The following is a 12972-nucleotide window of genomic DNA, read 5'->3' on the forward strand; positions in this document are numbered from 1 at the left end:
CAGGTGTAGTAATTATTACTTGTTAGAGGAGCTGCAACAAGTTGAAGAGTCGCATGATCATTATGATGAATCTGTAAGATCTCGTTAATCTCATTCTTCTCGAGTTGATCTACTTGCTGCATGGTAGATCCACGATTCTGCTTCCTCTCAGCATTATCTTCATCAATCATGACATTTCTCCCATTATTGTTGGATCGTGATCCCTCTGGTGGTTCTTCATTAATCAACATATTCCATGGAGTTCTCCTCGTTTTTGGCATAATTACAGTAGAATCGAAAATGTATGAGTTTACGGATCGCTATTCATAGCTCTGATACCATGTTGTGAATCGAAAAGTACAAAAACATCTTATTTCACTTCCAAAACTCAGAGATATATACAAAAAATAACTGCCAGCAGTTATTCAGTTATTATGCAGCAATGCGCTATCTAAGTGCTGTAACTGTCTTCAACTCCCTTCAAGTATCAACTTCAACAATGTTTACCGGTGGATTCATAGGTGGATTCATAGGCAGCTAGAATTGGAACAAGTGGTGTGGTTGGCTTCATCCTCGTCGGTGGGAGAAAAAGGTTACGGTAAAGAAATTGGGGGAATTTACGGTAAAGTAATTAGGGCTGGAGGAAATTGAAAGAAAATCGGGTGTGAAATTCAGATTTTTCTCAGAATTAGGTGATGAAGATGATGGAAGGAAGGAAGACATTGAAGGCGTAAGTAGCTAGGGCTTCTGAAATGGCGAAAATTTTAGGGAAGAAAGTATTGGTTGAACAATGGAAAAGAGAGATAAATAATTTGGGGAAGAAAGAATATACAAATAAAAATCTTCTTACCTGGAATTACTGACTATTAATTCGAAATCTGAAATCTCTCTAGCCCAAGACTATGTTTTGGGAATTTTCTTAGTAGGCGCAGTTGAACAAAATGAATTTTTGCCCAAAATAAAGAAGAATAAATTTATTGCTTCGCTTGCAGGACGGGCTTGCGCCGCTTTACATACAGCCGCTTTGCTGCACTTGCCTGAAATTGGCTTCGCTTGCAGACCCGCTCACATTTCCCGCTTGTTTTTGCCGCTTGGCTAATGAAGGAATCGGGAGAATCGCGCAAGCGGCGATCCCATGGCTTCAGCGGTGGCTTCCAACGGCTAGGAGAAGACATCGGCCTTCACATCTTTAGCAGTAGCGGTGTAGAGAGGGCTTCGAGTCACCGCTTGCGCGCGGAGTTCACAAGGAGAGACGTTCTATCACACAAGAGGGACGAGCGGATCATCGAGTAAGTCCTGAATGAACAAAAAAAAATTAAAAAAAAATTATTATTAATATTATTTATTATTAATATTATTTATTTATTTATTATTATTATATATATAGAAAAGAAATAACACAGGGCAGCGGCAAAGGCCTAGGCGCTGCTGCAGATTTTTTTTTTTCGGAATTTTTTTTTTATTTTTTTTTTCGAAAGATAAATTCCGTGCAGGTTTGATCCTCGAAGGATATCGCACTCTCGAAACCTACAAAGCATACCGCCGATGGATTAAATTTTCAAAATAAAATAAAATTCAATATTAAAATTAAATTAGCATTAAACTCAATATTTTCCAATTAAAACAAAGATACTAGGCTTATTCCCCGGCAACGGAGCCAAAATTTGATCGAAGTTTTTTGGAGATTTTTAAAAATATATTTTAAGATACAAAAAAAATGATATATATATTTATAAAATGAAAATAGTTTCATGCGTGTTCGTGTCGTAACTCCAAAAAGCTCGTCAAAAATTAAAAATCTCTTTAACCGGTGAGTGTCCAGGTCGAACTCAGGGAATATGCGAATATCCTATATTTAATTAGAAAAAGTGCAATGAGTTAATGCAATCGAAGAAGCTGAAAAGATAAATTGCAGAAATTAAATCTAACTAAAAAATGATAAAATATACGTATCTCGAAAAGGATGAAGCGAGACGTTTGTGTCTGACTTTTGCGTTCCTTAATGGTTAGATTTCCATGGATGAAATGAGTGGGGTGACGATGGCGTGATAGCGAAAAATATATGTATAATTGCGGGGCGGTTCGGAGGAATGAACGTGATCGCATTTGCTCGCTTAAGCCGATTCTCGACTCGGTTGGTACTCGACCTTAGGGGATTTACAACGAGGCTTCAGGGACACCCGACGAAGAACATTATAAGCAAGAAACTCTACTGTCACTAAAAATTTCTGTGACCCAATAGACCACCGCCAATGCCCCATTAATTATTCTTCCAACCGTTCCGCTAGTGGCTCTACCCCTCTAATACCTCTCTTTAATCTGAATCGAATTCAGAATAGCAACGAAGCAGGTCGAAAAGGCTCCCGCGTACTTAGCTACGTTGAACTACCCGAAATCTGTTTGTGACACGAAATAGGGCTGAAATAGTCGATTCTTCTATCGCCCTTCCGTAACCTTGTCGAAATCCAACTTGAACAATTCAAATCGAACATGAAATTTTTGGGTGAAGGTGAGGTGGAGAAATATGATAGAATTTTACTAGCTAAAATAATATGCAGGAATTAAAAGAAAATGGAGGAGAAAATCGGTTTGTTCGCGATACAAAACCGAAAATCTCGTATCATTAAACTAGATAAAAATAGGAAGAAAAGAAATGGAGAAAAATGGAGTGTATAGAATGTATATTATTGTGTATATATGGTGTGTATATGTGTATATGGTACAATTAGAGGGAATATTTATGGGGGAAAAGCTTCTAGAAGCTTGACGGTTACAACCGCTAATAAATAACTACTTCTAAAAATAGCTACTAACTACCTTTAAAAATAACCATAAATAACTAACTCTAAAAATAGATACTAATATAATTACCTATTTTCTAGATGGTTCTACAATAAAAATTACACAAAAATAGCCAAAAATTGGCTAAAAAGTAATGCAGGAATTAAATATGGGAGCTGAGAGAGTGCAGAAATAAATGCAGAGCTGAGTGAGCCTGGGCATTAAATGCAGCGGCTGACCCACCGGCAATAAATGCAACGAGAATTAATGCGGCCGCCGCTCAAATTCCGCTCCAGCCGCCGCTTCGCTCACTTCCACGCATGGTTTTCCTCTCTACTCACATTTCCGTACCAGCCGCCGCTTTGCTCACTTCCATGCATAGCCTTCCGCGCTCATAATTGCAGCCGCCGCTCACGGATTAATGGACATAGAATTCCGCTTCGCTCAAATTTTCGTGCAGCCGGCATCGCCTCGCTCACTTCGATGCCAAAGTTTTCGCACAGCCGCCGCTTGCCTTCCGCGCTCGCGCACTCCTATGCACTCGCCGCTCACTTTCCATGCTAGCCGCCGCTTGCCTTTCCCGCAGGGGTTGACTTTGACTTTCGCACGTTGACTTTCCAGTGTTGACCATTGACTTTTGCTGATTTTCGCGCCGGTGACTATTTTTTCGCTTCTGAAGCCATTTGTTTGCTTTTTAAGACCAGTTTTGGACTCCCATATCAGTTTTCAAGTATTATTTCACCTATATAAATAATAAACACCTTATAAATAAATAATACTTATTAAAAAAAATTAATTTATCTAAAATTAAATACTTAAATAACACATAAATAATGCCTAAAAATATAATTCAAAAAACACATCAATTAATTTAATTTATACACCAAAATAATTATAAATTATACTTAAAAACCAATAAATTAATATTATACAAACAAGATGAAATTAATACAATTATTAGAATTAATTAACATAAATAATACTAAAAAATTCGACATAAATAAATAAATAATTAAATAAATATAAGCTATAAAATATAGCAAAATCGAGAGTTATCAATAGGTAATCTTGTCTTAAAGTATTCAATTATACTTATAGAATTATTAAGAGTTAGTGAATTAACCATACCACTTTGCATTTTGTAACACTCGTAGCTTTTTAGAGAATGGTGATCGAGTGTTTGTACCGAACTATTACAACTTAGTTTTCCCATTGTACTAAGTCTTGGGATCTCCGAGTGATTTTGTTAGATACCACTGTAATTGTCTCTTAATTTGTGGATTTCAGATCAATTCCCTTAACAATTTATACATTTGATCACGACGCAACCCTTTGGTTAGTGGATCAACAAACTTTTCTATTGACCTGTAGTCAATATTCATAACCCCACTAGCGATCAATTGTTACACATTGTTGTGTCTGTGTCGGATATGTCGAAATTTACAATTGTAAACTTCATTCTTAGCTCTATTACAGCTTGACTATCACAATATATCATTGCCAGAGGTACTAATTTTTTTTCCAAAATTGATTGAGCTATATAAGTATGTTTGGACTTCCATGCAATTTCTCTACCTCTGGTCATAAAGACATATGTAGAGAACAAATATTTTGTGTCATATATCCCGTTAGCATCATAGTTCCCTTAAAGTTCTGGAGGATATCTCGCGTAATGTATGCCAAAAGTTGAGAGTATATTTTAAATACCTTAAGACTCTTACTAGCTTTACATGAACTACCACTTTCTCCGCGACTTGCTTTGAGAGACGGTACTTATATTTTAGCCAGACACACTCCCATATTTCAAATATTTGTATGAAGTTTTCTTACCTTTCCACAATTTATAAGGAGTTATATCATTACCTTTAAGCGGAATTGTAATTAGAATATAATTTGCAGTTAGAACTACCCCACAGTTTTTGGATAATTATGAGTAAATCAACAAGGCATTCATGCATTCCGTAATGCTTTCAATTGTGGTGAGTATGATATCGTAGTCTGATGAATTATGCCACATAATTTTTTATACAGAGCTACACATTTGTCTCCCCAATTACTTTGAACTGCCTTGATATTACATCTCAGTTGATTCTCTGCCTTATTATTATTATTTTAAGGCATTATTGCCTCTCTTTTTTCCTTAATAGATAAATGTAGCAATATCCCGTGCAATCATTTATAAAGGTGATAAATATTTTTTTCACCTCAAATTTGCACATATTTTAAATCACACATATCAATGTGAATTATATCCAATGGCTTCGCATTTTTTTACTAAAGAAAACAATATTAGCCATTTTTGCCTCCACACAAACTTCTCGTTTAGTTTGAGTGTTTACTTTTGTCAATATTTAGTAAATTGAAACTTACTAATCATTTTATAGAATTTATATTAGTATTTTCCAATCGACAATGCCATAAATCGGCACACTCGAAACAATATTTTTTTCCGTCTAACCAGCATCTGTCGACACAGTAGAAACATCGACACCTGATGTGCCTACACTCGAATTTCCGGAAACATCCATGATGTTGGCAAGTTAATCGAGCGACGATAGTCGTGCAATATATCAAAATAATCATTTTTATAATTGTTAGAAAATTATTATATCATGAAAATATCAAATAATCATTTATTATATATGCATGAAATTATAATTTTTGGGTTATATTTTTGTTACATAAAAATATATTTTCTTGGGTTTCAACAAAATATCTTTTTGTTTGATTTGGCTTCATAGTATAATTGACTTCGTCAAGTCTAGCATTCACCAAACTCAATCTCAACCCATGACCATGACCAAGTCGTTTGAGCCAGAGATAAAACTCATGTTCATGTAATTGTGTTGTTATTTGGTCCAGGCAGGTAGTACGCGTGCCTATGGGTTATCGGCATTAATATGCATAACCACACTATCAATAACCACCATATAACCCATATATATTGTAGACAAAGACTGAATTATACCCCGCATTCGGCGGAAGTCGAGGCCACAGAAACAACATTTTTTGTAATTCTGTATATAATTTTGTAATTTGGTTAAAAATAGTTAATGACATTTTGGTAGTATAGTAGAAGTTTAGGATATCTTTAATAGTAGATAGGGTATTTTTAATACTAAAAAATGAAATAAATATTTTGTTTTGGACCAACCAAAATAGAAAAATAGTTAATTTATTAAGGGACAGAAAAAGTATAATAGTTATAAAATCCAATCATTTGTATTGAAAAGAGCATATTATGTTTAAATGCAACATTAAATAAACCCTAAACCCTAGATACTATTAATTTAATCTAAATTTTAGTAGTACTAACTGAGCCTAATTAACCAGACTTTTGTTTAGCTTCAACAACGATTTGAATATTTCTAAAAATAAAACAAGAAAATTTAATAATATTAATAATATTATTATTAATAACAATCATACCCGGATCCTAGGAGAGTAACATAAGTGCTCAGGGCCTCAAGTTGAAGAAGATTATATCTTTAGATTTTAGACCCTAACAAGCTTTTTTTTTTCCTCTCCCTGCCTTTTTTTTCCTCACCCGCACGCTGCACCTATTAGAATTTAAATTAAATTTTATTTTTGTTTGTGTTTATTCATGCAAGGATTTTTCAATGAACGATGCATTTGGAGTTTGTAGTTACTTCCTCCATTCACTAGTAAAGTTTTTATTGGACTTTTGCACACTGATTATATAAATGTGTATTATATATATATATGTAGTGTAATAAAGTAATATAATGTTTCATTTTACCTTTGAAAAGTAATTTGAAAAGTAAAAATCAAGGATATTTTGGTATTTATTTAAGAGTTACTTTTTCTAAAAAATGAAACAAAAAGATTTGATTTGGACAAACTAAAATGACAAATAAAAAGTTTACTAGTGAACGGAGAAAATATTATTATTATTATTGTAGTTGTTGTGTTGTTATTATTATTGATTATTTGTTTTATAATAGTCAACATATCATTTATTTTCAAGTGATGATACACTTTGGGTGTATGCCCGTTCATTGGATGTGTGATTAAAATAATTTTATTTTGTAGAATTTATTATTATTGCTAGGTCTCAAATACGTTGATATTGGAATATGCGAGGACTGTATTTTGGGAAGCAACGAAATGTGGCGTTCTCAAAGGGTGGGAGAGAGCTGAAAAGGAAAAGTTGCCGATTCCTGGAAGACAACCTAAGGTGAAGACCTTAGATGAATTGAAGTTGTGTTCAACTTCATTTGGCCTCGATGAGTGAAGAAGAAGGCTTGACACTATCATTGCTGATGAAGTAAAATGTTGAAATGGAAGATGCAATCAGTTGGAAGATTGTTGAGATATGAAGTCTGATTATATCCTAAAATCTAGAGATATAATTATATATGATTTGTACATTATATTCTAGATTTTAGAGATATGATTTGGATATATTATTGGCATAGACTTAGCCTATAAATATCCATATATTCTCAATTTAACATGTGTCTGCGTATTCTATTGTAAAATTCCTGGTTTGGCAACGCCCCTAGACGTAAATCATTCTTATCTAACTGGGTTACTAAATCCTTTTGTCCTTGTGTCATTGTTTGTCTTTTGTCATTTCTTGAGTTTCTCGCAATAATTATATTTTTCGTTGATATCATTTTGAAAATAAATTTAATTATGTGTCTATAGTGTTAGTGTTGATTATGTTAGTTATGCTAAATAAAGTCGATACCATTTGGTTGATTAGTTTATCCATTGATATAGCAAATCTCTGGAATATATTTAGAGGCTGATTTTATGCCTTTTAATAATTAGTGTTGATTATATATTATATTTAAAAATCTCTATGAAACCAAGTAAGAAATCTCTCATTGCATATTCCTTTCTTTCCGAGTAACAGTGGTATCAGAGCCACCTTTGATTACTAATTTTTTGTAGCAATGGAAACCGAAGCATCGTTTGTCCCGGCATCTATTCCTCGCCTCGATGGTTACTATGATCATTGGAGCATGTTTATGGAAAATTTCTTGAGATCAAAGGAATATTGGGGTGTTGTAGAATCTGGAGTACCAGATTTGCTAGAGGGTACCGTATTATCCGATGAAAGGCGGGCTGAGAGAGAAACATTGAAATTTAATGACTTGAAGGCTAAGAATTACCTATTTCAGGCAATTGATCGTCCTACTTTGAAGATGGTTCTTTGTAAAGATACCTCCAAACAAATTTGGGACTCTCTAAAACAGAAATACCGCGGAAGTGTAAAGGCAAAACGTGTTCAACTTCAAGCCCTCCGTACTGACATCAACTTATTCTAGAGGCTCAAATAAGGGAAATGGAAAATGGAAGGACCAGAACACACGTATCAACATAAATGATGATTTAGCTTCAGATTTTCAAAAGGGGAAGGCTTATCATCATTCAAGTGGTACCAAAATAAAGTCCAACATATATAGAGTGCTTTTGATGTCATAAATTTGGTCACAACAAATCTGAATGCAGAACTAAATTACATCGAGAGTGTGGTGCCAGAGAAAAAGGATGAAGAAGTATCTCTCTTGATGGCTTATCATAATTCCGAAGACACTTAAAAGAATATATGGTATCTCGACACAGGGTGTAGCAATCATATATGTGGAGATCGCTCCATGTTTTCAGATTTGGATGAATCATTCAGGAACACCGTGAAATTTGGAGATAGTTCCATAATTCCTGTCACCAGAAAAGGAAGTGTAAAAATACGTGCCAGAAATAACTCTGATCAAAGAATTGGTATTGTATTTTTTTCCGGATTTGAAAACTAATTTGCTTAGTGCAGGGTGGTGGAAAGAGAGGATCTGAACATGTCATTAGCTTCCATGAGTTATAGTTCAATCTGATCGTCAAATGGGTCACTTGGCAGTGACGAGTGAATCTAGAAAAGTCACGAGTTGCTATGGGTGAAAAAGAACTCAACTTGGTCAGCGAACGGGCTGCGGCGAAAGGAGATGGACGATAGTGAGAGGATTTGAGAAAATCACTAGTTTCCATAAGCAAAAAGAAGTTGACTTGGTCGCCAAATGTCCAAAATGAAAGCTAACCAAGTTTGAGAGTAGTCGCCAAAACGACCATGCAAAAAATGGATTCTGATTAATGCTCAATTGTCGGAAACCCAATCACTGATCAGAAAGTGGGTACCAATTAGTCCCAGACTTTTGGATTGACATTCTGATGCTCCCAAGAAGTTTGAAGAAGTGGCGATTCATGGAAGAAGTGGAGAAATAAAGAAAAAAGATAAAATCGATAGGCGAGACGTCATACAAGAAGTTGGCAAGTTGCACGTAATGAGTTTGGCATAGAATGCATTCTAAACGCAACTCGCTTTGAAATAAGGCTCCGGATTCAGCAACGTGCAGACCAAGCAAAATTCAATGATGTTCGAGCAAGGAAAATATAAAGGGCTTGAGCTGTTCTTTCCAGCTTTGTAGATATCGCTAATGCTCGGGGATCAAGATACATTGCTGAAATAAACCTTGGTGACATGATGGAACAAGCTGGATTTGCGCCCAATTTTCTGATCTTGATCGCTTGCGGTTAAAGGGCTTGACTCACCGATGTTGTTATTACTCTTCCAAGGGAAAGTTCATGCTGGCAAGAAAGCTGCTGGTTGAGCATCTATTGTCGATTAAAATAGATTTTTGACCGCACATACTGCCGCCAATGATGTCTAATTTGGAGTTGATCATTTCAATTAAGTCGAGAAGTGAGGAAAGGATGAGTTTGGATCTAATCGCATTACTTGCTATACGGAGTTGGCATTGAATGTCTTTGCCAACTTCAGCGAGGCATTTTTTTGGTATGGTTGGTTGCCAAGTCGATCCAATGAATGGAAACTTATTGCGGCGAGCTATTATTTTGTGGCAAGTCAGTCAGTTGTTCCCTTTCTGGCGATTCAGGTATATATTTCATAAAATTTATTTCGTATGTCTAGGATTCATTATTTTGTGAAATATATGGGGCATTATGTTAGCGCGCAAAAAATATTCTGGTGTGCCGATAAAAATATTAAGTGGTTTGGGCAAGAAGACGAAATGAATTGATTAAGGTTGGGTCGCATACAACTCAAACGAGATCAAAATAAATTAAGGCCAACTTTACAGAACTCTTGTTGAACTGTTGGAAGGAAAATAAAAGGAACTCATATGACATTCAAGAAGATAATCATGAGTAATGAAAGAAGCAATTATAATGAGGTTACATGGATTTGGTGATGGATTATATAATATGGATTTATTGGCCATTACTCTTATCATTATGAAGAGATTAAATGACCATTAGTCCATTAAGTAAGTAGAAGGTATTGTGCACTAAATGGAGTGTTGAATACGAGCCTTATGAAAAGTAGCATAATGGCTTGGAAAGAAATAAAATAGATAAGCCGAGCTGTGCTAGGGGGAAACACATCTCATCCAACAAATTTATCATTTAATTTCCTTGTGTTTTCTTATCTTGAATCGAATACCATTTGTTTGGTCCGTTTGTTCTTGAGTCAATTTATATTTGCTATTTCCTAAGTGTATCGCATACCACCAACAATTCAGATTGAGTTGGCCGAGAACCCACCAATCCTCCGGGCTAGAAGTTTTAAGCCAAAAATATTGAATTTCCAAGACCACGGAAATATAAAGGATCTCTTATGGCCAAAAAATATCATGAAAAAATGACGACTTTGACTTATTAGGCCATTTCTGACTAACCATGCAAATTTCATCTAATTTCGAGCATAGATAAAAAATAATAATACTTCATCCGTCTAACCTCCCCTCAGGTGCAAGTGGGTCTGCGAAACTTGCACATGCATATGCCACAAATGGAGACGGGCGGGACTCGAACTCGAGACCTAGTCTAGGCTCTGATACCATGTCGGATGCTAATGACCGTCTAACCTAAAAGCTCGAACTTATTAGGGAAACTAAGCCATTAGTTACATATCCCGCAAACGGGAGTCCCCAACAATTATGAAAATAGTAACCTGTCGTACTATTTCTAATCCATGATTATTTGCATCACCGGCGCAATTTCGATATATTGCATCTTTTAACACTAGGAAATTACATTCGGAGTAGACAAACTCACAAATGTTTAAACACTATCAATGGTGGGGTTTGCAACTCTTCTCCTCCTCAATGTTCTACTCATCTTTTTAAAAAGTTTGATGATCAATCTTATGGTATGGCCGAGGAGGAGGAGAGCCATCAACAACACCCAAACAACGACCGAAATCCCAATCACATATAGGACATAGTTATCTTGCATTGATGGAGGTGCCAGCAGTGCTAATACAGAAATGTAAGTAACGGCTGTGGCTGTAATTGCAATCCACGTGATGACCATAAGAATCCACACGAAGAACCTACGCTTTATGGGCAATCCGCTCGTCAGAAGCAAAATAATGCTGAGAGATGATATGAAGCTGATTGTATTCACGATGTAAAATTTAGTGTAGCCTACGGGGTTGTTACGCGCCATTATAGAAATGCCTGCAACATGAATGGACTTAGAATTGCTTTCGAGATTGTCATCTTGCCAAACACCACCGGGAGGGTTCACTCCAACTTGATAAGCTATTGTTGCAATCAGTGAAGCCACAATCATCAGGGCGCTGCGCTTCTTCTCTAACCAATCATCTTGATGTTTTCGGGTGCTCTTCTTAATGCTTGAGGATGTAAGATGGTGATCAAGAAACGAAGATGGAGATCGATCCATCGCTCTTTGGTCTTTTGCTCCAAGTGCACCTGCCTTCTTTAAGGATTCTTGAATGTGTACATCTCTTATATCACATCTGCTTCCAATAAATACATCTGTAGCCGTCATCCCACCTAGATTTCGAGCTTTCACATCAAGTGCCGGCATGGCTAGCAAAAACTCAACAGTCTGTTCAAGAGTATAGAAGCTTATATTTATACAATTGTCATACCATATGGTGCTAAGAAATCTAGCAACATTATGTAACTGGATAAGGAGTGTGCAGTTTTGACAACTATTCATCAAAAGGAACATTTAAATATGGGCGCCAATATGGTGTTATTGTATTATAAATATGCTTCATTGTGTCAAATATATGTTGTATACCTGGTGATTTGACCCAACAAAGAGTCCGCTGCCTAAAAAAATATATATAATTCAAACTATTATTTTTTCTTGCAAAATATTATATTAAATAGTCAATATTTTAGTATTTAAAAAAATATTTAAAACTTCAAAATTCTAATAATCTCTATCTAAAATGAGTCTAATCTTGTATAAATAATAATTTTTTCTCAAAAGTTGAATTTATATCAATGAGAAATAGATGAAGAAAGGTAACTAATGGAACGTCTGTCACATGTGAAATATTTGCACATAAAACTATATTACACCTAACACTTGCCTCGACTTGTTTATAAGCGATGGCTAAATGCAAAAGAGTGTTTCCATCAGCGTCTTTCGCGTTGATTAATTCCCGACCACAGGCTTTGTTGAGCAGGAGCTTTAGAGCCTCGAGCTGATAGTGTTTGACACACAGATGAAGAATATTCTCTCCTGCACCTCTATGTATCCTCAGTTGTGCTGCATCGACCTTTTCTCGAAGCAACACTTTGATCACTTCAAGCCTGCCTCTAACTGCTGCTAGATGAAGTGGTGTAAAACCATTTCTGTCGCGAGCAAGGCTTGCTCGTGGATCAGCTGATAACAGTGCCCTTACTACATCCACATGGCCTTTAGATGAAGCCAAATGAAGAGGAATCGATTGTTGTGAGTCCAATTCAGCCGTAAGCTGAGGTTTAATCCTAACCATTTCCCTGACAAAGTCGGCATTTCCTAACATGGCTGCCACATGCAGAGGAGTCTCCAAGAAACCCTCGGCTACATAATCATCTCTTTCAAGAATCAGTGCATCTTCTTCGAGCAGCTCCCGCAATGAGGCTACGCTGCCTTCTGTGGCAGCCTCATATAGCTTGTTTTGCAACTTCTTCATTTTTCTTGAGAGATTCAGAGTAAAGCTGGTTCTTTATTTAAATAAACTTTAGAAAGAAGAGATGGCCCAACAAACTAGGGTATTAAATAGCTCCAAATTGCCATGTTGAAATCCAAGTTGCCATAGTTCCATCATTTGACTTTATTGAGCAGGTATAAGGCGAGCTTGAGTTGATTCAGTGAACTTGTAGATTCTTTATATTGAAATTCAATTAACAATTACACTCTTTCCATCGA

The 12972-nt window shown here is 35.8% G+C and overlaps 1 protein-coding gene across 1 annotated transcript; it reads right to left on the reverse strand.

Moving 5' to 3' along the window:
• Positions 1–10797: 10797 nt before the first annotated feature.
• On the reverse strand, positions 10798–12756 carry LOC127255884 (ankyrin repeat-containing protein At2g01680-like). The gene is made up of 2 exons (XM_051281646.1): positions 12149–12756; positions 10798–11652 (listed from the first exon to the last, which is right to left on the reverse strand). Exons 1-2 carry the CDS (start codon positions 12734–12736, stop codon positions 10861–10863), a joined length of 1380 nt encoding a protein of 459 aa, XP_051137603.1. The 5' UTR covers positions 12737–12756; the 3' UTR covers positions 10798–10860.
• Between the last annotated feature and the right edge of the window lie 216 nt (positions 12757–12972).

The sequence above is a fragment of the Andrographis paniculata genome, unplaced genomic scaffold (assembly GCF_009805555.1).
Source record: "Andrographis paniculata isolate CXL003 unplaced genomic scaffold, ASM980555v1 Contig54END, whole genome shotgun sequence".
Classification (NCBI taxonomy): domain Eukaryota; kingdom Viridiplantae; phylum Streptophyta; class Magnoliopsida; order Lamiales; family Acanthaceae; genus Andrographis; species Andrographis paniculata.